This window comes from Saccharomyces paradoxus, chromosome II, assembly GCF_002079055.1.
Source record: "Saccharomyces paradoxus chromosome II, complete sequence".
Classification (NCBI taxonomy): domain Eukaryota; kingdom Fungi; phylum Ascomycota; class Saccharomycetes; order Saccharomycetales; family Saccharomycetaceae; genus Saccharomyces; species Saccharomyces paradoxus.
The window spans coordinates 454,726-476,278 of record NC_047488.1 but is presented as its reverse complement, the minus strand read 5'-3'; the positions used below and the strand labels follow the sequence as shown (position 1 = coordinate 476,278).

Genomic DNA, 21,553 nt, shown 5'->3' with positions numbered 1-21,553 from the left:
GTTTCCTGTTCTCTGTTCTTTTGCAAACCACGTCAGGAGTTCAATTGAAAGAACAAGAATCAACAAAGCCAAATACGACAACGTCACTCACCTTTGAACCAGAGGCGTATTCCCGTTACCTCTTTCCCCCATATTTCTGTTTTTATTTTTCACTGCTAGAAGCGTTTAGATTAGTATTACAACTACAACTACAACAACAACAACAAACAAATCACGACCGGAAAAAAAATTTTAGGAAAAATGAATCCGGGCGGTGAACAAACAATAATGGAACAACCCGCTCAACAGCAACAGCAACAGCAACAGCAACAGCAGGCAGCAGTTCCCCAGCAGCCACTAGACCCACTAACACAATCAACCGCGGAAACTTGGCTCTCCATTGCTTCTTTGGCGGAAACGCTTGGTGATGGCGACAGGGCTGCAATGGCGTATGACGCCACTTTACAATTCAATCCCTCCTCTGCGAAGGCTTTAACATCTTTGGCTCATTTGTACCGTTCCAGAGACATGTTCCAAAGAGCTGCCGAATTATATGAAAGGGCACTTTTGGTAAATCCCGAACTATCAGATGTGTGGGCTACTTTGGGTCACTGTTATCTGATGCTGGATGATTTGCAAAGAGCTTACAATGCCTACCAACAAGCTCTCTACCACCTCAGTAACCCAAACGTACCGAAATTATGGCATGGTATCGGCATTCTTTATGACAGATATGGTTCGCTAGACTATGCCGAAGAAGCTTTTGCCAAAGTCTTGGAATTAGACCCTCATTTTGAAAAGGCAAACGAAATTTACTTCAGACTAGGTATCATCTACAAACATCAGGGTAAATGGTCTCAAGCTTTAGAATGCTTCAGATACATTCTCCCTCAACCTCCTGCTCCCTTACAGGAGTGGGACATATGGTTTCAGTTGGGTAGTGTTTTGGAAAGTATGGGAGAATGGCAAGGTGCGAAAGAGGCCTACGAGCATGTTTTGGCTCAGAATCAACATCACGCTAAAGTATTACAACAACTGGGTTGTCTTTACGGCATGAGCAACGTACAATTTTATGATCCTCAAAAGGCATTAGATTACCTCTTAAAATCGTTAGAAGCGGATCCCTCCGATGCCACTACATGGTACCATCTCGGTAGAGTGCATATGATTAGGACAGATTACACTGCCGCATACGATGCTTTCCAACAAGCCGTCAATAGAGATTCGAGAAATCCTATCTTTTGGTGCTCAATCGGTGTTTTATACTACCAAATCTCTCAATACAGAGACGCTTTAGACGCTTACACAAGGGCTATAAGGTTAAATCCTTATATTAGTGAGGTTTGGTATGATCTAGGTACCCTTTACGAAACTTGTAACAATCAATTATCTGACGCCCTTGACGCGTATAAACAAGCTGCAAGATTGGATGTAAATAATGTTCACATAAGAGAAAGATTAGAAGCTTTAACGAAACAATTAGAAAACCCGGGCAACATAAACAAATCGAATGGTGCTCCGACAAATGCCTCTCCTGCGCCACCTCCTGTGATCTTACAACCTACCTTACAACCTAACGATCAAGGTAATCCTTTAAATGCTAGAATTCCAGCCCAATCTGCCAACCCTACTGCTTCAATGGTACAACAACAACAGCAGCAGCATCCTGCTCAACAGACCCCAATTAACTCTTCTGCAACAATGTACAGTAATGGAACTTCCCCTCAATTACAAGCGCAGGCTCAAGCTCAGGCGCAAGCGCAAGCGCAGGCTCAAGCACAGGCACAGGCACAAGCCCAAGCACAAGCACAAGCACAAGCACAAGCCCAAGCCCAAGCCCAAGCCCAAGCGCAAGCCCAAGCGCAAGCACACGCACAAGCACAGGCCCAAGCGCAAGCGCAAGCACAAGCGCAAGCACAGGCACAACAACATCACCAACAGCAACAACAACAACAACAACAACAACAACAACATCACCAACAACAACAACAACAACAACAACAACAACAACAGCAACAGCAACAACAGCAACAACAACAACAACAGCAGCAGCAGCAACAACAACAACAGCAACAACAACAACAACAACAATTGCAAGCACTACCAAGGCAACAGCAACAGCAAAAAGGAGTTTCTGTGCAAATGTTAAATCCTCAACAAGGACAGCCGTATGTCACCCAACCAAGTGTCATACAAGCTCACCAACTGCAACCATTTTCTGCACAAACCATGGAACATCCGCAAGGCTCTCAGCTACCACCTCAACAGCAACAACTACAATCTATTCAACATCCACAACAACTTCAAGGCCAGCCTCAAACCCAAGCTCCTCAGCCTTTAATCCAGCATAACCTGGAGCAGAACGCTCTTCCTCAGAAGAGATATATGGAAGGTGCAATTCACACTTTAGTGGATGCCGCCGTATCCAGTAGCGCTCATCCAGAAAATAACACAAAGTCTCCTCACCAATCAGCTCCTCCAGTTCCAAATCAAGCTCCTGCGGAAATAACAACGAACACTGAACCGCAGCTGAAGAAGCAAAAACTGAGCTCTCCGAATTCGAACATCAACAAATTAGTGAATACTGTTACTGCCATCGAGGAGAATTCAACATCTGAGATAAACAATCCACCAGCAGCAGTAGTGGAGCCTAATACGAGTAATACTTTACAAGAGGAAAAACCTGCAAAAGCAAATTCTATACCTCCAATAATTCACGCGCAACAATCTCCACAGGAAGCTATTACCACTGAAGAAGCTACCAAACCAGCTTCTGTGCCTCCTTCCACAAAAACACTCAATGCGGAATCAGAGCAATCTGGCATACAATCGACTTTATCACCGGAAAATTCAATAACAAAGGCAAATGATCAAAGTACTGCTGAGACCATAGAACTCCCTACTACTACTGTCCCTGCAGAAGTAAGCCCGGTAGAAAACGACGTAAGGCAGTATTCTAAAGAGGAGAACGGCACAACTGAAGCATCAGCGTCTTCTACTGAAGAGAAGGAAACAGTGCCTACCGGAGAAGCTGAAAAACAACAAGATGAACCTCCTGCTACAACGGTGACAGTAATAAAACCTACTTTGGAAACAATGGAAACAGTAAAAGAGGAAGCCAAAATGCGCGAAGAAGAGCAAACTACTCAAGAAAAGTCCCCCCAGGAGAATTCACTTCCAAGAGAGAATGTGGTAAGGCAAGTGGAAGAAGATGAGAATTATGACGACTAACAAAAAAGTTTGCATCGATGAATTAATCTACTAATTTTATGAGATCAACGGGTAATGTTGTGTAGCTCTGAAAAATTCATTCATTATGTTGTGGATACATATATAAATAAAGGAAAGACTAAAAAAAGTTGGGTAACATGAATTAGGTTATTTTTCATATATGCACATGTAAATATATGCGTATATAGGTATATTATTATTTTGTATCATTACATACTTAAAATCTATTATTGCTTAAAAGGTTTTCCTGATGAGCATATGTAACAATATTGGGAACTAAGATTGATTTTGTGTATCTTTCATTGTGTATCTACAATCTCTTCAAGAAATTCCCTTATTTGTTTCAAAACGGTTTCCTTTGTTGAATCCGATACCATTTCTAGAATAAAACAAAAAGATTTGCTGTTAGTAATGTTCTCTCTTCAATAAAATTCGGTGAGAAATTTTCATACCTAATGCTTTTGGTTCTACGGTGGATAAAATCTGCGTGAAATTCGTAGATTCATTTATGTTCATCTCTGATTTAGTCAAATCTTTGACTTTATCCACCCAACCTTCTTGGAGTAGTCTGGCGTTTAATTCGTTTGAAATTCTATAAACGTGACAGTGATCTGAATAGTCAGTAAAGTAGATTTTAAAAAAAAACAACTTCATTATGATGTATCATACAATTCATAGTTTCCTGATTCTACAAGGTATTGTTGTATTTGACTTTTTAGTTGCGCAGTATCCATAGTCATTGGAATGAAGCCAGGATTGAATTGGATATACTCAACTACGTCTAGTGTCACTTATGAGCTTTGCCGCATATGAGGTTAAGCCATGCCTATGGCAATTTTAATTTTCTATTTTTCAAATTTCTTCATTTTGGTCTTCGTGAAGGAAGAGGGCCGGCAAGCGAACACACTTCCGTAAGGGATGGCAAATGCGGCCGTTAGCGGTTTATCATAACACTAAACAGGCATCACACGGACCATGTAAATATGCTTTTAATGATTATTCTTTCGGCATTTCCTTTTTCTTCCCATACTTAGATGTTCTCGAGAAGCATAAGACTTATTTCCCTAAATTCAAGGAGGCTACTTAGAACTATGAGCATAGCCAAGGGTAAACCAGAAGAAGCCAAAATAATTGAAGCCCGTCACGTTAAAGAAACGTCTGAGTGCAAATGGATTGGTTTACAAAAAATTATTTACAAAGATCCCAATGGCAAGGAAAGGGAATGGGATAGCGCAGTTAGGACTACTAGAAGTTCCGGTGGTGTGGACGGCATTGGTATCTTAACCATTCTAAAATACAAGGATGGCAAACCTGATGAAATTTTACTACAAAAGCAGTTTCGTCCTCCCGTTGAGGGTGTATGCATTGAGATGCCAGCCGGTTTGATAGATGCAGGTGAAGATATTGACACCGCTGCCTTGAGAGAACTAAAGGAAGAGACAGGTTACAGTGGTAAAATAATTTCTAAAAGTCCAACTGTTTTTAATGACCCTGGATTTACCAATACCAATCTCTGCCTTGTCACTGTCGAAGTTGACATGAGTTTGCCTGAAAACCAAAAGCCAGTGACTCAATTGGAAGATAACGAATTTATCGAATGCTTTAGCGTCGAGTTGCACAAATTTCCGGATGAAATGGTTAAGTTAGATCAACAAGGCTACAAATTGGATGCACGTGTTCAAAACGTGGCTCAAGGTATTCTCATGGCTAAGCAATACCATATCCAATAGATAGCGAATAAATAGCATTTTGTATGAATTATAGGCAAAATGATAACATCAAAACACCCGCAACTTTTATAACGAACTACTTACCAATTTATGAATGGTGTATATTTGAAAAAGAAAAAAAATAAGATAAATAATATTATGGAGGAAATTTGACAGGGACAAGAGCATTTGAACTGGCGTGGACACAGCTCAACTTGTTTCAAGTTTGCCGTCTTAAGTCAGCAATAAGGCATATTTTTCAAAGCGCGACGTCTTGAGCTATCAAAATATTAAAGTGGCCCTTGATCCAAACTAATTCTTTTTTCTTCTATTTCCACTAATCTACAGTATGGTTCTGCAAGACACAACCATTAATATACGATAAAACCAATGGTAGTGCAACTTGTTTTATGTCCTATCTAGTTGGCGATCTTTCAATCAAGTAGTTGCTTTAAACTCCCGGCTACAACTCCGACATTGCTGAAAGACAGCATAATTGTCTGATAATTCTGGGGTTCCAAATTCATGATAAAGGCAAAAAATCACATACAGAAAATACAAAAGAGGTAATCCTTGAGGGTATAATTATCGACAAAAAAGGCGATGATTTTATATAGTACCACGATGATAGCTACTTCGTTTTGTACGTTGTCATTCATTACTCACACAACATTTGTAATCCTCGCACTACAGCTTTTACTAAGCTCGATAACTGTCCTTAACTCATTCCCCAAATACCATAATATATGCCACCTTTACTACCGTATATGATAACATTTTAATAACATGGTAGTCGATGGAATAGCTAATTCTTGTTACACAATCGCTCCCCCAGAGGGTCATCTGGTTCCAACCAGGACAGAAGTTATTCTGACAGCTCACTTTAACTTGGCCAATAAAGAGGCGATAATGCGACCTCTCCAAAAGGCCGTTATCATCACGTCAACTTGTTTGAAAAATTGTTAAGTATGGTTGTATATTAGATGTAGTATTATATAGCTGATCAAAAGAGATTCAAAAATGTAGAACCATCGTAGTAAAATGAAAAGAAAAGGTTGGGTTTTTATCGACTCAATGAATTAGCTTCAAATCTCTCATTGTTCTTTCCCAATTCGACTGCCATCTGTTCTCGGCTTCTTGTGTTACATTTTTCTTCAAATTTTTGTACAAATGAGCATCCTTCATAGCAAAGATCAGAGATTCATGGAGCTCCCTTCTATCAACAAATTTTAGCCCATTCACATTGTGTTGTACTAATTCATCAAGTACCGGATAGTTCATTGCAATCACAGGAAGACCTGAACCGAACATATCTAGGATTTTCATCGGTAGATCTAATCCTGAACTTGAAGTATGCAAGGAAACTCCATAATCGCATAATTGTAACAATTTGGGGTAGTCTTCCGCAGATAACCACACAAATTCGATTTGGCAGCGCTTCCAGTCATACTCTTTCACTTGCTTCATATATTTCTCTTTTAGCGGTCCCTTACCTGTTATAAAACACAAGATCCTAGGCAAACTTGAATCAAATTTGACATATGAGTTCTCGTAAATTTTTAGGGCACCTAATAAAATGCCAATATCTTCATCAGGGGTAAATGATGTCGAAGTCACAATAATTTTATCACCTTTTTCTGTATCAAAATCATCGCGAATATAATATTTTATAAAGGCTTTAGTAGTTAAGGCTTTTTGACGAGAAATGTCATTTCCCAAAGGTTGAAATTGGGAAGCCGGACGGTCATACAGAACAGCACACTTCGTTGAATTTAAGCGAAAGCTTTGGATCAGGTACTTTCTCATCGCTTCAGTAACAGTTAAGTTATAATCGGCAAATTTGCTGAATATCATCTCTATAATGTAGGATATCAGCACTAAAGGATGGTAAAAATTTCCTTTAAGCTTTAATTGCAATATTGAATATGCTAAATTGTGCCAATCAATAATCAGTTTACAGCCGGTGAACTTGTATAGTACAGCGATAGGAAGGATGGGTATGCTCGGAGGATTCTGAACTAGTATGTAATCACTTCCTCTCAATTCCCAAAGTAATTTGAAAATACATAGAACTTGGAAGAGCACCTTCTTAACCATAAATATAACTGATGTCCCACCCCCCTTTCTTTCCAAGGTTGACATATGATGCACAGTAATATTCAGATCACTGGAAATATTTTTAGGAAGAGTGTCCTCCACATAACCACATAACTCGACTTGCCAACCTAACCTACTGAAACTTATCGCGTGATAGCATATTCTTGGAGAATGACCTATATCACCAAGTACAAATATGATGATTCTCTTTTTGGTGGACTTGTTACCATAAAACAAGTAAGGTATAACATAATAAACAACTAACGGTATGGAAAGATATAATATAATTAAAGCAAATAACCATCGAGGAATCTCCAAAAACATCTTTATTAGCTAACGATAGTTCCTAAGAAGCCGCAACAATCGTCCTTAAATGACTTTGACAATTGCTGTCGTTAACCAAGATACTTGAGCCAATTAACTTGATAATTGCTTATACGCTTTCTATAACGCAACGTACAAGACGATCACTGTCTGAATTGACCTTATTTCAGCTCCACGCCATACCAGGATGCCAGTTAGGAAATTCATAGCTAATCATGCAAAAATAGACAAACAGAACATAAGTAGAACTTGAAAAGATCAATCATTTGTCAGGACACGTCGAAGCACCCTCTTTTTCACCCAGTTTGAGACATTTTATGATGTATTTACATTTCCGTGTACTGTGACATATCTTTATTCTTAGAATTTTTTATGCTCCGCGTAGGAAGGTGTTTAACAAGAGATCTTGTCAACTCACAAGGGTACTTTGACCAGATACGAACCTTGTTCTGAACTGGAAGCTATCAAACAACGAAAAGAGAGCTTAGTTAATACCAATAAAAAGTAAAATGTCCTCCAATCTTACCGAAGAACAAATTGCCGAATTCAAAGAAGCCTTTGCTCTTTTCGATAAAGATAACAATGGTTCTATCTCATCCAGCGAATTAGCCACTGTGATGAGGTCATTGGGTCTTTCGCCCAGTGAAGCAGAAGTCAATGACTTGATGAACGAAATAGATGTTGATGGCAACCATCAAATCGAATTCAGTGAATTTTTGGCTCTGATGTCCCGTCAACTCAAATCAAATGACTCTGAACAAGAACTATTAGAAGCTTTCAAAGTATTCGATAAGAACGGTGACGGTTTAATCTCTGCTGCTGAGTTGAAGCACGTTTTAACATCTATTGGTGAAAAATTGACTGATGCCGAAGTAGATGATATGCTAAGAGAGGTTAGTGATGGATCAGGTGAGATCAACATTCAACAATTCGCTGCTTTGTTATCTAAATAGATATATCCTTACGACTTTTTGCTCCCGCTATCTTATCCTTACCATTTGGTTTTGTGGCATTCGTTGAGTATCGTTTCATCTAAAGTTTGACAACCACACACAAGTATATACCGTACGCAGATAGGCCTAATGTTATTTATATAGATAAGTAATGTGCCCGAGAAGGCAGTTTAAATAAAGAATACGAATTGTTTACCAAGGCCGATAAGGTAATTCTCTCCAATATTAGGTTCAATGTTATATAACTTTTCATTACCTTTATTTATGCAGTCTGTCTTCTTCTTGAGGAACAACATTTCGTTTGTACCTTTCAAAAGGATTCAAGTTATCGTCACCATCATAATTATCTCTCGAATAACCACTTTCCATTTCAATGGGTCTTGGTTCAAGCGATTTTAGTAATGGTTTTTTCTTAGGGACTACTGGTGGCTTTTTCTTCAAGTTATCATTCTTTCTTGGGACAACAGGTGGAACTTTCTTTGCACTTGACCTGGAAGGTGGTGGCCTTGGAGGAGTAATAGACCCTGATGCAGATACATATTTCTCATCTAGATCTGAGGGAATAGGACTGGAGTCCTTCAATGTTTTCGAACCACCTAATTCTTCTAAATTGACGTTTGTTTTTCTTAATTTGAAGTGAGACAACTCATTTGTAATGGAGTCTAGTGCTTCGCCTTGTCCACTTCTTTGCAGTGAGTCTGTGGTTGTTTTTCTAGTAAGTTCTCTTGGAGGCTCATTGGCCTTCAAAGAGAAGTTTTTAGGTTTTGGCTTCACAACAGGTGGAGGCACTTTCTTGGTAGACTGTGGCGCCTGCATAGGTGAACTTGGCGGAGGCGACGACTTTCTATAGTTATTGGCGCCTTTCAAACTTTCAACTTCCGATGTTATAGCAGCCCCACGTAACTTCTCAGATCTGGGTGGGGCCGGAGGCGTTGGTGCTCTTTTTCCTATAAAACTATTAGGGGCATTTACATCATGATCCAAACGATCATTTTCTGTAGAATTCCCACTTTTGGAGTCATATTGATCACCATCACCATGCTTAGCTATACGGCCGCGGCCACGTCCATGATTCGCCTCAGTTCCATCGATATTGTGAGAATCATCATTAAAATTGGACGATGGTGAACGCCTAAATGGCTTTGGAGGTGGCTGAAAGTTTTCAATAGGCTGTGTCTCCATATGCGCTCTTCTTGGTTGAGTTTGCGATTGGGATTTCGGTTGAGGTAGCGACGATGGTTCAATGTTTTTACCTTCTTTGGAGGGGGACCCTGGCAAAACGTCATTTTTCTTTTCTACAAGTGATGGTGCAGCATCTTGATTTTGTTTGGTTTCAGTATGTCTAAATGGCTTCGGTGGAGGCAAAAAATTAGAAATGGGATCTTCCTGTGCTTTAGCTGAGTTCGTTGACAGCATCGACTCTGTCGTTTCGGGCTTGCCTCGTGATGGTGGAGGAGGAGGCTCAACATTGTTCCGAGGAGGAAGAGATGGTACTTTCTGTTCTGGTGCGGCTTTCCTAGTATGCCCAGAAGATGCAGAATCGGGCCCACGTCTGAAAGGTTTTGGAGGAGGCACCAGGTTCACATCTACATCATAATGTCCTAGAATAGAAGATTTGGCAGTATCCTCATCGGTTTCCCTGTTTTCAGAGTTCAATTCACTATCCGTAGTAATAGGTCTTGAATGCTTTAGTGGCAAAGAAGCCGGCGAAGAAGATACCGCGTTAGATGGTGTTTTCCCACTAGCGGCTGGCAAATTTCCGGAGCTTGGCGCAGGTTCCTGCTTTATGACTGCCCCTCTATCTCTATGAGTGGGCGGTGGGGGAAGGCTATTAACATCTACTATAGGAATATCAATTTTGGGCTTCGGGACAGGTGCATCTGGGTCAAATGGAGTGACTTCAAAATGTGGGGTTGACCCAGTAGAATCGAAAGAAGGCTCAGTTTGATAAATGTTTCCTGCCTGCATTGGTTGCGGCGGCTGCGGCTGCATCCTTGCAGGTACAGGTGGTTGTCCACCAACTAGAGGTTGACCTTGTATGGGCGAGGCTCCATAGCCAGCGTTTGAATCTTGTACGTTCGTTGCGTTTGGTAGAGGTTGACCGTATAGAGGCTGACCCGTAGCCATTCCTTGAACTCCTCCTACGTTCAATTGCGGCAATGGAGCGCAGTTTTGGTTTAGAGGTTGCTGCTGTTGCTGTTGCTGTTGATCAGAGCCATTTGACAGGAACTGTCCGGGCGTTGGTAAAATTGGTTGTCCGCGCGGGGGTGGAAATGGTTGCCCTTGTTGTTGCTGTTGCGGTTGTGCAGGTGCTGGTAAAACTTGTTGGCCAAACTGTGTTGCAGGCTGCTGTTGGGGGCCCGATGGAAATTGGGATTGCCCGAGATTGGGCGGGCCATGTGATTCGTATTGGGGCTGCTGGGGCTGTTGTTGGGATTGAAGGTTGTTCTGGGAAGGCAGTGGAGATGCCGTATAACCTAGTTGGGCACCATATTGTAGGTTTTGCGAGGGGAACCCTGTGCTCTGCTGAGAGGCTGAATTCAGAGATACTTGACTTGGCATCGCATTTTGGGGCTGATTTTGTTGCGGCAGAGACTGGTAACTAGTCGTATTAGAATTTGACCCATATGGTGGCACTTGCTCTCCATATATCGGCGTCTGCTGTGGCATTAAACCTTGTTGCTGTTGCTGTTGTGGATACTGCATATATTGCTGCTGTGCATATTGCTGCTGTCCGATCGATTCGGCACCAGGCTGACCTTGGTACGCTCCTTGAAAAGCATAGCCAGCCTGTCCATTTGGCATTTGCTGTTGGGAGTGCTGTCCTGAATATGTTTTTTGTTCTGGTTTTAAAGGTGGAGGAGGAAAAGAGTTTGGGTCTTTCAAAGTTCTTATATTGGTCGGTTTTCTTTCGTACTCCTCCTCATCTTCGCTTTCATACTCTTCGTCGCTTGTATTTTTCTTACCATTCTTCTTTTCTCTACGCGATTTGCTGTTGTTATAGTGCTTCTTACTTGCCTTATACCCAGTCTTGGCAACATACTTTGTTCCTTGATAGCCGTATTTACCGGCGCTTTTCAGCCCTGAGGTGATCGAATCTTTGTTATTCTCCCAAAATCCCATGCTGTTGGATTGCTTGACTTTTTCTAAAAGACCTTTCTCGAACTTACGATTATATAAACTCAAATAACTTTATCCATGTATGTATGTATACACCTAATTTAAGATGTAATAAAAAAAAAAATAGGGTGGTCCCTGGTTTTCCTGAAGCGCGATTTAGGCAGATCCTGTGAATTGCTACGGGAAAAGAAAATGCCGACACCGATATGAAACAGACAAACAACCGTGACAGGATGGACAGCTAATTGAATGATTGATTTGACTGTCTATAGGTATTAACGTATTTCCTTTAGATGGGATGCCTTATACTTGGAAGTTTTTGGGGATCAGCAAGCAACTTTCACTGGAAAATGGTATGGCACAATTGAACCAATTGCTAAACCTAGAAGTGGATTTAGACGTTCAAACAATTCAAGTCCCCAGCGACCCTGATGGTGCTTCCACCACGGACGAGTATATTCGTTACGAAATGAGGTTGGACACCTCTAATTTGGATGAGGACACTTACTCTAAGTTCATTTTCTTGGGGAGCTCAAAAATGGAAGTACCGATGTTTCTGTGCTATTGCGGGACAGACAACCGTAATGAAGTGGTATTACAGTGGCTGAAGGCGGAGTACGGCATCATAATGTGGCCAATCAGTTTTGATCAGGCAACCATGATAAGGTTAGCAGACGCTAGCATAGTGCACGTGACGAAGGAGAACCTCGAACAAATTACCTGGTTTAGCTCAAAATTATATTTCGAGCCAGCAACACAAGACAAAAACTTGCGGCAATTCAACATAGAAATACCTAGAGAGAGCTGTCAGGGCTTGGCTCTTGGCCATGGCAACACTATGCACCCGTATAACGATGCAATTGTTCCCTACATTTATAGTGAGACGGGGATGGCTGTGGGAAGACTACCCTTGACTTCCATCATATTGGCGGGCCACACGAAAATAATGAGAGAATTCATTGTCACTTCAACACGAACTCTTAGAAATAGAGTTCTGGCAGTTGTACTTCAGTCGATCCAATTTGCCAGCGAATAATACTGTCAAGAATTTTCATCAAGATGCAACAAAATCCACAGTCCTAACTTTGTTGTACATATGAAACTAAAAGTTTTCATGAATCATCGTCATTATCTGTGATGTTCGGCTCGCTATATGTGCAATGACATCCACGGACCTTCTAGAGGCGGTAGAATTTAGCATAGCAAGTCCGGCATAACGAACCTATAGCCGCTATGGACGAACGCTCACATTATTTAATCTGTTTAATCTACAGTATATATCTGCGTAAAATCATATAAGGCGAGCGCACTTAGCGGAAAGAGCAGCAGTCATACAAGCACGAGGGAAAAAAGAGGACACGACTCATTTTTCTCAAAAAATGATAAGCCCAACAAAATGAAAACAATTGGAGTTTCTTGTTTTCATTTCATTTAATCAAAAAAAAAAATTCTCTGGCTATGTAGTAAAATAGACACAATTTGCCTAGCTTTATCTTATTTTATTCTATTTTTATATAACACTGCAGCTACTGCCTAGAGAAAAAAATTGAATATATTCATATAAAAACTAGAAAAAAAATCGCTTTCGACCGAATCATTCAGCCTTAACACCAGCGTTACCAGCTCTTTCAGCTTCTTCAATAGATTTCTTGTCGGTCTTTGGACCACTTTGACCCATACCACCAAACAAAGATGGAGCTTTGAATGGTCTCTTCAAATCGCCAGTGGCAGGCTTACCGAAAAGATGGATTTTCACTTCGTTGTGTTCCAGAGCGCTTTTCACCGGAGAAATGGATTGCATAAACAATGGGTTGGTGTATTTCAAGTACAAATGCATGAAACCCATCATAGCCATACCAGTGTAGATAGACTTGATAGCACCGTCTATTTCCTTCAAATCGTAGTCTCTGACGGTAGTAACTTGCAGTTTCTCACCTTCGCCGGACATGGCATTACCGGGTTCGACGTACTTCATGGTGGTCATGTCGTTTTTAGCGACAATTCTCTTTCTGGCCATTTGGTAGATGATCCAGGAGATACCAATGGAAGAACAGTATAGGATTCTAATGTACATGATGATGGTTGGGTCCTCCATGTCTATACGACGGGAGAGTTGCATCATGACCAACATGATGATGATGTTACTGACTTGAGGGTTCATGGTGGGCAGGTCGGTTCTCTTGCACTGTGTGATGCTGTTCTAGCTTCGAGCTTCTGGCAAAAGGTAACGGTGAGCGTTCTTATATATATATCGAATGAAGAGCAAGGCAACTACATTTTATAAACGTTTCGGTTTTGGCGCGTTTGGCCACCGGCCGCCAAAAAAGAAAGAAAAAGAGAAGGCAGTGGCAGTGGCAAACGTCGAAGATATGAAAAAAAAAGATTAATGGGCGTGCGATCCGTACAAAGTGCTGTTCTTTATTCTTCTTTCGCATTTTCAGCCGTGCAGAGCGATATCTGAGTCAGACGAGGGATTATCCGATTTGTTCCGGCGACCCCTCCCCTACCCCGCGGGGCAGGCGGGTTTTAATTTTCGTCTTTTTTTCTTTTCCGGAAAAACTCGCAGAGCAAAAGAAACGGAGAGCGGTGTGCGGCTTTCTCCAGTGTAATTGCCTGTTATAATGACAAAATCGCGAGGATAATAGCGGTTTATTTCTTTTTCTGCATACTATATCATTTTCTTTTTTTGCATCTTCTACAGGGCTTGAAATTTATATATACAGTGTTTTTGACTTCCAACTCATCCCGGATTTTGATTTTCTGTTTCTTGAAAGGCTTGTACACCTCCTTTTTTGTTTTATCATTTGTGGCGTCTTGTGTATGGCACCAACACATATCACAAGTTTGAGTCATGATTAATGATCCTAAGGTAGACAGTGTAGCGGAGAAATCCAAAACTGTGACTTCTAAGCATGCGGAGCAAGCGGCTTCGCCAGAGCAAACACCAGTTCCCCCTGCTTTTAAGCAGCAGTATCCGATCACGTTCAACTTGACTTCGACTGCACCCTTTCATCTTCATGACCGTCATCGTTACTTGCAAGAGCAAGATCTTTACAAGTGCGCCTCTAGGGATTCGTTGTCTTCCCTACAGCAACTCGCCCATACACCTAATGGGTCGACCAGGAAGAAATACATTGTTGAGGATCAGTCTCCGTATTGTCCGGAAGATCCAAGCATCCTGACTTCTTCTTATAACCACACGATTTGCACAAACTACCTAAGACCAAGAATGCAGTTTACAGGGTATCAGATATCGGGATATAAACGCTATCAGGTCACAGTTAACTTGAAAACGGTAGATTTGCCAACGAAAGAATGCACGTCACTGTCTCCTCATTTGTCTGGATTTTTGTCGATAAGAGGGCTTACCAACCAACACCCGGAAATCAGTACATATTTTGAAGCCTACGCGGTAAATCACAAAGAACTGGGTTTTCTGTCCTCCAGTTGGGAAGACGAACCTGTATTAAACGAATATAAAGCTACAGATCAAACTGACTTGGAACACTGGATAAATTTCCCCTCCTTTAGACAACTTTTTCTAATGAGCCAACAAAATAATCTCAACTCAGTTGATGATAATGCTGTTACGAGTGCGGTTAGGAAGTCACAACCACCGCAACAACTTCCCAGTACACCAAGCACAGATGCTGGTAACATATCAAGAATTTTCAGCCAGGAGAAGCTATTTGACAATTACTTGAACGAGAGATTTATATTCATGAAATGGAAGGAAAAATTTTTGGTACCAGATGCCTTGCTGATGGAGGGCGTAGACGGCGCATCTTACGACGGATTTTATTACATTGTCCATGACCAAGTTAGTGGTAACATTCAAGGGTTTTACTATCATCAGGATGCTGAAAAGTTTCAACAACTCGAATTGGTACCATCGCTGAAAAACAAAGTCGAGACCAGTGATTGTTCTTTTGAGTTTGCTTGATGCGTGACATAGTCGTTTCTACCTGCATACCCTTTACCCTCCACTAACTTTAGATTTTATGCATATTCTCTTCTCATATATTCTGTAACAGTTGATATATATATATATATATATATATTTTTTACCTTGGTACCAGATAGATATTTTAATTATTAAAAGACTGTATTTTTTATTTGGTATGATACAACATGTCTATGTCTATGTCTATAAAATGATGTTTTCATATCTACTTTCCTACTCTTCCCCCAGAAATCTCATGACTAATTCAAACGTCAGGAATGTAGCACCATTAACGGGTGCGGATCTAACCATTGTTGGTCCAAACCCTTTGAAAAAAGCTCTGATACCTTCTTTTGCATAAATCGTCTTTGCTACGTAGGAAATGGAGTTCTTATATTTAGGTTTTCGTAGGTCATCGTTTTGTATAATGGATTTCACCACGTCCAACGGATATACTGTCAACCACAACATTGTCCCGGAAAATGCACCGAATAAACATAATTTCCAAGGCGGGATTTCGTTTCGTGTTAAGCCGGTACCGATTTCTCTGGCAACCAATGCTTCGTACACAAGGAAATATGTACCAAGGCCATGTCCGGCTCTTATCATTGTCGGAAATAAACCTCTCATTAGTCCACCTTGAGCCTTCAGTTTCTTAATACAGTCCCAGGGACCTTTGAATTCTCTGTCTCCACCATTTGATGTTTGTGTCTGTAAACGAATTCTTATTTGTTCAATGGGCGATGCCAAGAACGAATTGACCACACCACCTGTCAACCCACAAATGTAGTACTGGGATAGTGGCAAAGTATTTGAACGTGAAAGATCTACGTCTTGTGGGCTCATATTCGGGTTCTTAGAAGCGTTGTAATTTTGGAAAAATCTTTTCATGGCCTCATTCACACCAAATTGTACCGAGACACATATACCAACACCCAACAATGGTGTTAATGCACCTTTGTAGAACGCAAATACACCCTCATTCTTTACTAGGTTACGCAGTACCTCCAACGTTGTTGTCCTCGTAGTGGCCGTTTGAAGTCTAACTTTTGTTGTATCAAATGGTTGCCCTACAAGAACTTGTGCAATACCGCCGACAGTACCGGCAAAAATATCCTTCAATACACGATTAGAACTTAACTCTTTCTTCTCGTTCGATGTAGTACTTTTCTGCGGATCTTCCAACTCGTCCAGGAGTTGCGGCGTAGGGAATTCTTCACTCATGACTAGCTGTAAATGTAGTATACAAAATTATTGCTCTGTTCTTTTTTTGTTTTTTATCGCAAATTATATTTATCAATAGCAGTTGTATCATCTAAGAGGTGAAAATAAGCTAAAGAAACTCACTCCAATCCAAGCCATGAAAAATACAAAAAAAGCAATGCTCATTGTCTTTTCTCATCGTGAGCGGCCGTTATCTTCAAAGTGATGACTCTTCGAGATTCCTGTAGAACGTCACACACGGGCGGCCCGCGGCGTTTTCCATTGCGAAATTTTTCACTCTTTGCCTTTAGTAAACAAAGAAATAGTAATAATAGTAATAATAATAATAATGAATTAATCTATTTATGTACTGTACGTAAGAATTTATATGGCTACAACTGAACCCTCTTGAAGCGAGTATGCTACAGAAATCTTGTCTCCTGCACGGTTCCATGACAGGTCAAATATGTAATCGTTGTCTTCGCTACTTTGGTAGCTAGCGTAGAGAGGAATGGGTATTGGAATCGAAATACCATTACTGTTACCATTGTACGATGGTTGCTGCATAAAGTTTTGTGACTTGCTGTTCAGCTTTTTCAAATCGTAGACGTTTACTTGTCCGTCCATGAAGGCAACTGCATATTTTTCTCCATCTTGTGATATTCTTCCAACAAAAATGGGGACACCATCCACGATCGATAGAGCCAATAGCATATTTTCCTTCAACGACCATAAGCGAACGGAGCCATCCATCGAACATGATATTACCCTGTCATCACCAACCCATGATGCGGATACTATGCTCTGTGAATGTCCATAGAAGCAATTCTGGGAATTGCCATTACCACCATGCCATATTCTTAGAGTACCATCGTCCGAGGCACTAAGTAAGAGCTTATTGCTGTCATTGAACTCCAAAACGCTGATAGGCCCCTGATGTCCAATAAGCTTACCAATAGGTGTCTTTTCTGTAATTTGATATACGAATATAGTACCTTTGGGACCAGGAATGACAAATTTGTCATCATCTACCCATTCAACATCGACACCAAGTGAATCTTCACCACTATTGTTGTCTGCGTTAGTAGAAGAACTGCCGTTTTCTCTCAATTCAAAGTGCTGCATAACGGTCCCGCTTAAAACATTCCAGAGTATTGTGACGTTTTCTACGTCCATGGAAATGAAATGTGTTCCATCTTTGTTCCATTTGACGGATACTATGGGTGCTCTATGAAAATTCAAAACGTTCTGAAGTGCACCTGCCTTGTTCCATAATCTTAACTCACCATTTTCTACGCCTGTTACGATTGAATTACCGTCGTATGACCAAGCAAGACATGTAACTTGATTTGTTGTTTTACCACTGCTTGCACTTAGGGCAAAAGGATGTCTCAATTCTGCTATTACTATGAGTTCCCAGTGTTTTTCTTCTTCTCGATGAGTTTCTTTTATCTTGGCTAATTTTGCAACGGAATCCTTTTCACCGTATGCAAGTATAGATTCATCCAGTGGATTCCAAGTGGAGGAAACGATATTATCTAATTTTACTATCTCCCTCAGTGTTTTGACAAATCCGTCTAAGTTATCATTAGTGCCGATAGAAGCAGTATCGTCCTCATTGCTTGTTCTTTCAGCAGCACTAGTGCCATCCTCGGCCGGTTTATTATTCTCGGAGTTGGTTTCCAAGGCAAACCTTCCTTCAGAAGAGATTTCAGGGAATTTTTCTTTATCTACTTGCAACGCCTGAACCAAATTGAAGTCTTCAGAAAGGTGATGTTCATCTAAAGAGCTGATATCACCTTTACTATCAACCATTAACTCGCTCTCTGTATACAGGATCCCTCTTTGTACTAGATTTACCAGTGTACCTAAAGGAATGTGCTCTTTATACCTCTCATCAAACTCCAATACTCTTGTTTCGTCCTGCAATGCCAATGCACTCACCTCATGCCCCATCTCTTGACAATATCTCCAAATCAAATAGTTGAGTTCCTCACTTGTTATACTCATTTTCTGAGTGATGACCTTCCCTACCTTTTTTTATTTCTATTATTTTAATCTGAGTGAGAGCAGTTATTATCGTGAACTGTCACTTCTCTGAGAAAAAAAAGCTTAGTCCTCACACCAAACTTATTAAAATTGACCTCACTAATCTCAATCCAGAACGGATAGTCTTGCACATTCGTAACCTTTTTAACGTCAATGCATATTCTTAATCATTTTGTTTATTTCTCGTTTGCTAAGTCCCGCTCCATGAAAATAGATGACTGGAAAAAAACAGTGCAGAGATTACAGTTAATATTATGTTTGCAAAACCTTGGGCAAAAGCCGGATGAAACAAAAGGCCTGGCTATTACATAAAGTGAGAGGCTAATAATTGGAATAATCAATATTTGAAACTGTGACAATGGTTGAGTTTTCTTTGAAAAAGGCCAGAAACAATTGGAAGCATGTAAAGAAATCTGCGAGCTCTCCTGCTAAGCAAAAGGCTCCTCCATCGCCTGCCAAGTCTAAGCAAAGGACAAAAAAAAACCCTTATAGTGATCTCAAGGACCCTGCTACCAGTTACACATTACCAACAATCAATGCGAGGGAGAGAAATAGGGTGGCTACTTCAATGCAGAGAAGGCTATCAATTCATAACACGAACTATGCTCCACCAACACTTGATTACTCAATGCCCCTTCCTGATATACCAAATATGACAGTTCCCAATGATAACATGGATAGCAGTCATAACAATAGCAGTTTCACCACGGAGAATGAATCGGTAAGTTCTAGAGGCCCTTCCAATAGCCTAAATCCTTCCACTGCCGATCTCTCCCTGAATGAAAGCTCATATAATAAGGTGCCTGCTAGATCAGCAATGAGAAATACTATAATGCCTTCCAGTAGTAATGATCTTTTCAATAATAGCACGTCGCTTAGGAAAATGTTGGCAAACCCGCGTTTTAATGCTAAAGATTTCGTCCATGATAAGCTAGGAAATGCGAGTGCCATTACTATTGATAAATTTACTTCAAATCTGACTGATTTATCGATACAAGTTCAAGAAGAAGTAAAGTTAAACATCAATAAATCATATAACGAAATTATGACGGTAAACAACGACTTAAATGTTGCTATGTTGGAGCTCAAAAGGGTCAGAGCAAATATAAATGACCTAAACGAGATTTTGGATCAGTGCACCAAAATAGCTGAAAAAAGGTTACAATTGCAAAATGAAATAGATAAAGAAAGGCAAGGTAATTTTAATAATGTCGAAAGTCATACTAGTAGCCCAGCGTTGCTTCCGCCCCTAAAAGCAGGACAAAATGGAAATCTCATGAGAAGGGACAGATCTAGCGTCTTTATACTAGAGAAATTCTGGGATACTGAACTGGATCAGTTATTTAAGAACGTCGAAGGTGCTCAGAAGTTTATAAATTCTACGAAAGGAAGACATATTTTAATGAACAGTGCTAATTGGATGGAGTTGAACACTACCACTGGTAAACCCTTACAGATGGTACAAATTTTTATTTTGAATGATTTAGTCCTTATCGCCGATAAATCAAGAGATAAACAGAATGACTTTATAGTGAGCCAATGCTATCCTTTAAAGGATGTCACCGTCACTCAAGAGGAGTTTTCCAGTAAGAGGCTACTTTTCAAATTTAGCAATTCGAATTCAAGTTTGTACGAATGTAGGGAAGCAGATGAATGCTCTAGGTTGTTGGACGTTATAAGAAAGGCTAAGGATGATTTATGTGACATTTTCCATGTAGAAGAAGAGAACTCTAAACGTATTAGAGAATCCTTTAGATATTTACAATCTACGCAACAAACTCCAGGTAGAGAAAACAACAGAAGTCCCAACAAAAACAAAAGACGTAGTATGGGGGGCTCAATAACGCCTGGCCGGAATATGACAGGTGCAGTGGATCAATATCTTTTACAGAACCTGACTTTATCAATGCATTCGAGACCAAGGTCTAGAGACATGAGTTCAATCGCCCAGAGGCTTAGATTTCTTGATGAAGGCGTGGAAGAGATAGATATTGAATTAGCTAGACTTAGATTTGAGAGCGCTGTCGAAACATTATTGGATATTGAATCACAACTTGAGGATCTCTCCGAAAGAATTTCCGATGAAGAGCTGATGTTACGTAATCTGATATCCTTGAAAATCGAACAAAGACGAGACGCCATTTCTAGCAAACTCTCTCAGAGCATCTTGTCATCCAATGAAATAGTGCATTTGAAAAATGGTACTGAAAATATGATTAAGCTGGGACTGCCGGAGCAAGCTCTTGATCTATTCCTACAAAATAGATCTAATTTCATTCAAGATCTAATTTTACAGATCGGATCAGTGGACAATCCTACAAATTATTTGACTCAGTTAGCTGTTATTAGATTTCAAACCATCAAAAAAACGGTGGAAGACTTCCAGGGTATTTTCAAGGAGCTTGGAGCTAAGATCTCTTCTATCTTGGTGGATTGGTGTAGCGATGAAGTGGATAACCATTTCAAATTGATAGATAAGCAACTACTGAACGACGAAATGCTATCACCAAGCTCCATTAAGTCATCGAGAAGGCAGATAGATGGATTAAAAGCGGTAGGTTTGGATTTTGTCTACAAATTGGACGAGTTTATCAAAAAGAACAGTGATAAAATTCGTTAAAGAAGACAACAGAAAATGGAATCGGTGCAATATATATGATGCGTAGGTAAGTTATATACTAATACTACAGCTGTTGAAAGCGTCGTAGTCTATTGCATATTCGGTAGTCAAGATTTCCGCCTTATGGTTAGTTAAGTTGGGCCCCATTGCAATCCGCTTGTTCGTTTGAAGTGATTTAAGTTTTTAAACTGGAATCTTCTGGAAGTTTTTTAGAAGTGAAAAAAGATGAGGGCATCTCAGGGATTGTTGGCGGAAATTTGCTTATAAACCAGCGATCAGCTATATCAAAGAGCGCTCATCATCGATTAGAAGGCCATCACCTTTT

General features: G+C 40.4%; 12 protein-coding genes across 12 annotated transcripts; 6 read left to right on the top strand and 6 right to left on the bottom strand.

Moving 5' to 3' along the window:
• Positions 1–240: 240 nt before the first annotated feature.
• CYC8 (transcription regulator CYC8) lies at positions 241–3,210 on the top strand (the record flags this gene model as incomplete). Its single annotated transcript, XM_033908816.1, has 1 exon — positions 241–3,210. One exon carries the CDS (start codon positions 241–243, stop codon positions 3,208–3,210), a length of 2,970 nt encoding a protein of 989 aa, XP_033764707.1.
• A 299-nt stretch (positions 3,211–3,509) lies between these two features.
• On the bottom strand, positions 3,510–3,864 carry SUS1 (Sus1p; the record flags this gene model as incomplete). The annotated part of the gene is made up of 2 exons (XM_033908815.1): positions 3,510–3,589; positions 3,663–3,864. The coding sequence occupies 2 exons, from the start codon at positions 3,862–3,864 to the stop codon at positions 3,510–3,512; spliced, it is 282 nt and encodes a 93-aa protein (XP_033764706.1).
• A 380-nt stretch (positions 3,865–4,244) lies between these two features.
• On the top strand, positions 4,245–4,940 carry YSA1 (ADP-ribose diphosphatase; the record flags this gene model as incomplete). The annotated part of the gene is made up of 1 exon (XM_033908814.1): positions 4,245–4,940. One exon carries the CDS (start codon positions 4,245–4,247, stop codon positions 4,938–4,940), a length of 696 nt encoding a protein of 231 aa, XP_033764705.1.
• Positions 4,941–5,990: 1,050 nt separating this feature from the next.
• ALG1 (chitobiosyldiphosphodolichol beta-1,4 mannosyltransferase) lies at positions 5,991–7,340 on the bottom strand (the record flags this gene model as incomplete). Its single annotated transcript, XM_033908813.1, has 1 exon — positions 5,991–7,340. One exon carries the CDS (start codon positions 7,338–7,340, stop codon positions 5,991–5,993), a length of 1,350 nt encoding a protein of 449 aa, XP_033764704.1.
• A 509-nt stretch (positions 7,341–7,849) lies between these two features.
• On the top strand, positions 7,850–8,293 carry CMD1 (calmodulin; the record flags this gene model as incomplete). The annotated part of the gene is made up of 1 exon (XM_033908812.1): positions 7,850–8,293. One exon carries the CDS (start codon positions 7,850–7,852, stop codon positions 8,291–8,293), a length of 444 nt encoding a protein of 147 aa, XP_033764703.1.
• Positions 8,294–8,551: 258 nt separating this feature from the next.
• On the bottom strand, positions 8,552–11,416 carry AIM3 (Aim3p; the record flags this gene model as incomplete). The annotated part of the gene is made up of 1 exon (XM_033908811.1): positions 8,552–11,416. The coding sequence occupies one exon, from the start codon at positions 11,414–11,416 to the stop codon at positions 8,552–8,554; it is 2,865 nt and encodes a 954-aa protein (XP_033764702.1).
• A 295-nt stretch (positions 11,417–11,711) lies between these two features.
• IML3 (Iml3p) lies at positions 11,712–12,449 on the top strand (the record flags this gene model as incomplete). Its single annotated transcript, XM_033908810.1, has 1 exon — positions 11,712–12,449. One exon carries the CDS (start codon positions 11,712–11,714, stop codon positions 12,447–12,449), a length of 738 nt encoding a protein of 245 aa, XP_033764701.1.
• A 558-nt stretch (positions 12,450–13,007) lies between these two features.
• On the bottom strand, positions 13,008–13,574 carry SND3 (Snd3p; the record flags this gene model as incomplete). The annotated part of the gene is made up of 1 exon (XM_033908809.1): positions 13,008–13,574. One exon carries the CDS (start codon positions 13,572–13,574, stop codon positions 13,008–13,010), a length of 567 nt encoding a protein of 188 aa, XP_033764700.1.
• A 690-nt stretch (positions 13,575–14,264) lies between these two features.
• VID24 (glucose-induced degradation complex subunit VID24) lies at positions 14,265–15,356 on the top strand (the record flags this gene model as incomplete). The annotated part of the gene is made up of 1 exon (XM_033908808.1): positions 14,265–15,356. One exon carries the CDS (start codon positions 14,265–14,267, stop codon positions 15,354–15,356), a length of 1,092 nt encoding a protein of 363 aa, XP_033764699.1.
• Positions 15,357–15,590: 234 nt separating this feature from the next.
• Positions 15,591–16,580, bottom strand: YMC2 (organic acid transporter; the record flags this gene model as incomplete). The annotated part of the gene is made up of 1 exon (XM_033908807.1): positions 15,591–16,580. The coding sequence occupies one exon, from the start codon at positions 16,578–16,580 to the stop codon at positions 15,591–15,593; it is 990 nt and encodes a 329-aa protein (XP_033764698.1).
• Positions 16,581–16,943: 363 nt separating this feature from the next.
• Positions 16,944–18,569, bottom strand: SIF2 (Sif2p; the record flags this gene model as incomplete). The annotated part of the gene is made up of 1 exon (XM_033908806.1): positions 16,944–18,569. One exon carries the CDS (start codon positions 18,567–18,569, stop codon positions 16,944–16,946), a length of 1,626 nt encoding a protein of 541 aa, XP_033764697.1.
• A 397-nt stretch (positions 18,570–18,966) lies between these two features.
• Positions 18,967–21,228, top strand: EXO84 (exocyst subunit EXO84; the record flags this gene model as incomplete). Its single annotated transcript, XM_033908805.1, has 1 exon — positions 18,967–21,228. The coding sequence occupies one exon, from the start codon at positions 18,967–18,969 to the stop codon at positions 21,226–21,228; it is 2,262 nt and encodes a 753-aa protein (XP_033764696.1).
• Between the last annotated feature and the right edge of the window lie 325 nt (positions 21,229–21,553).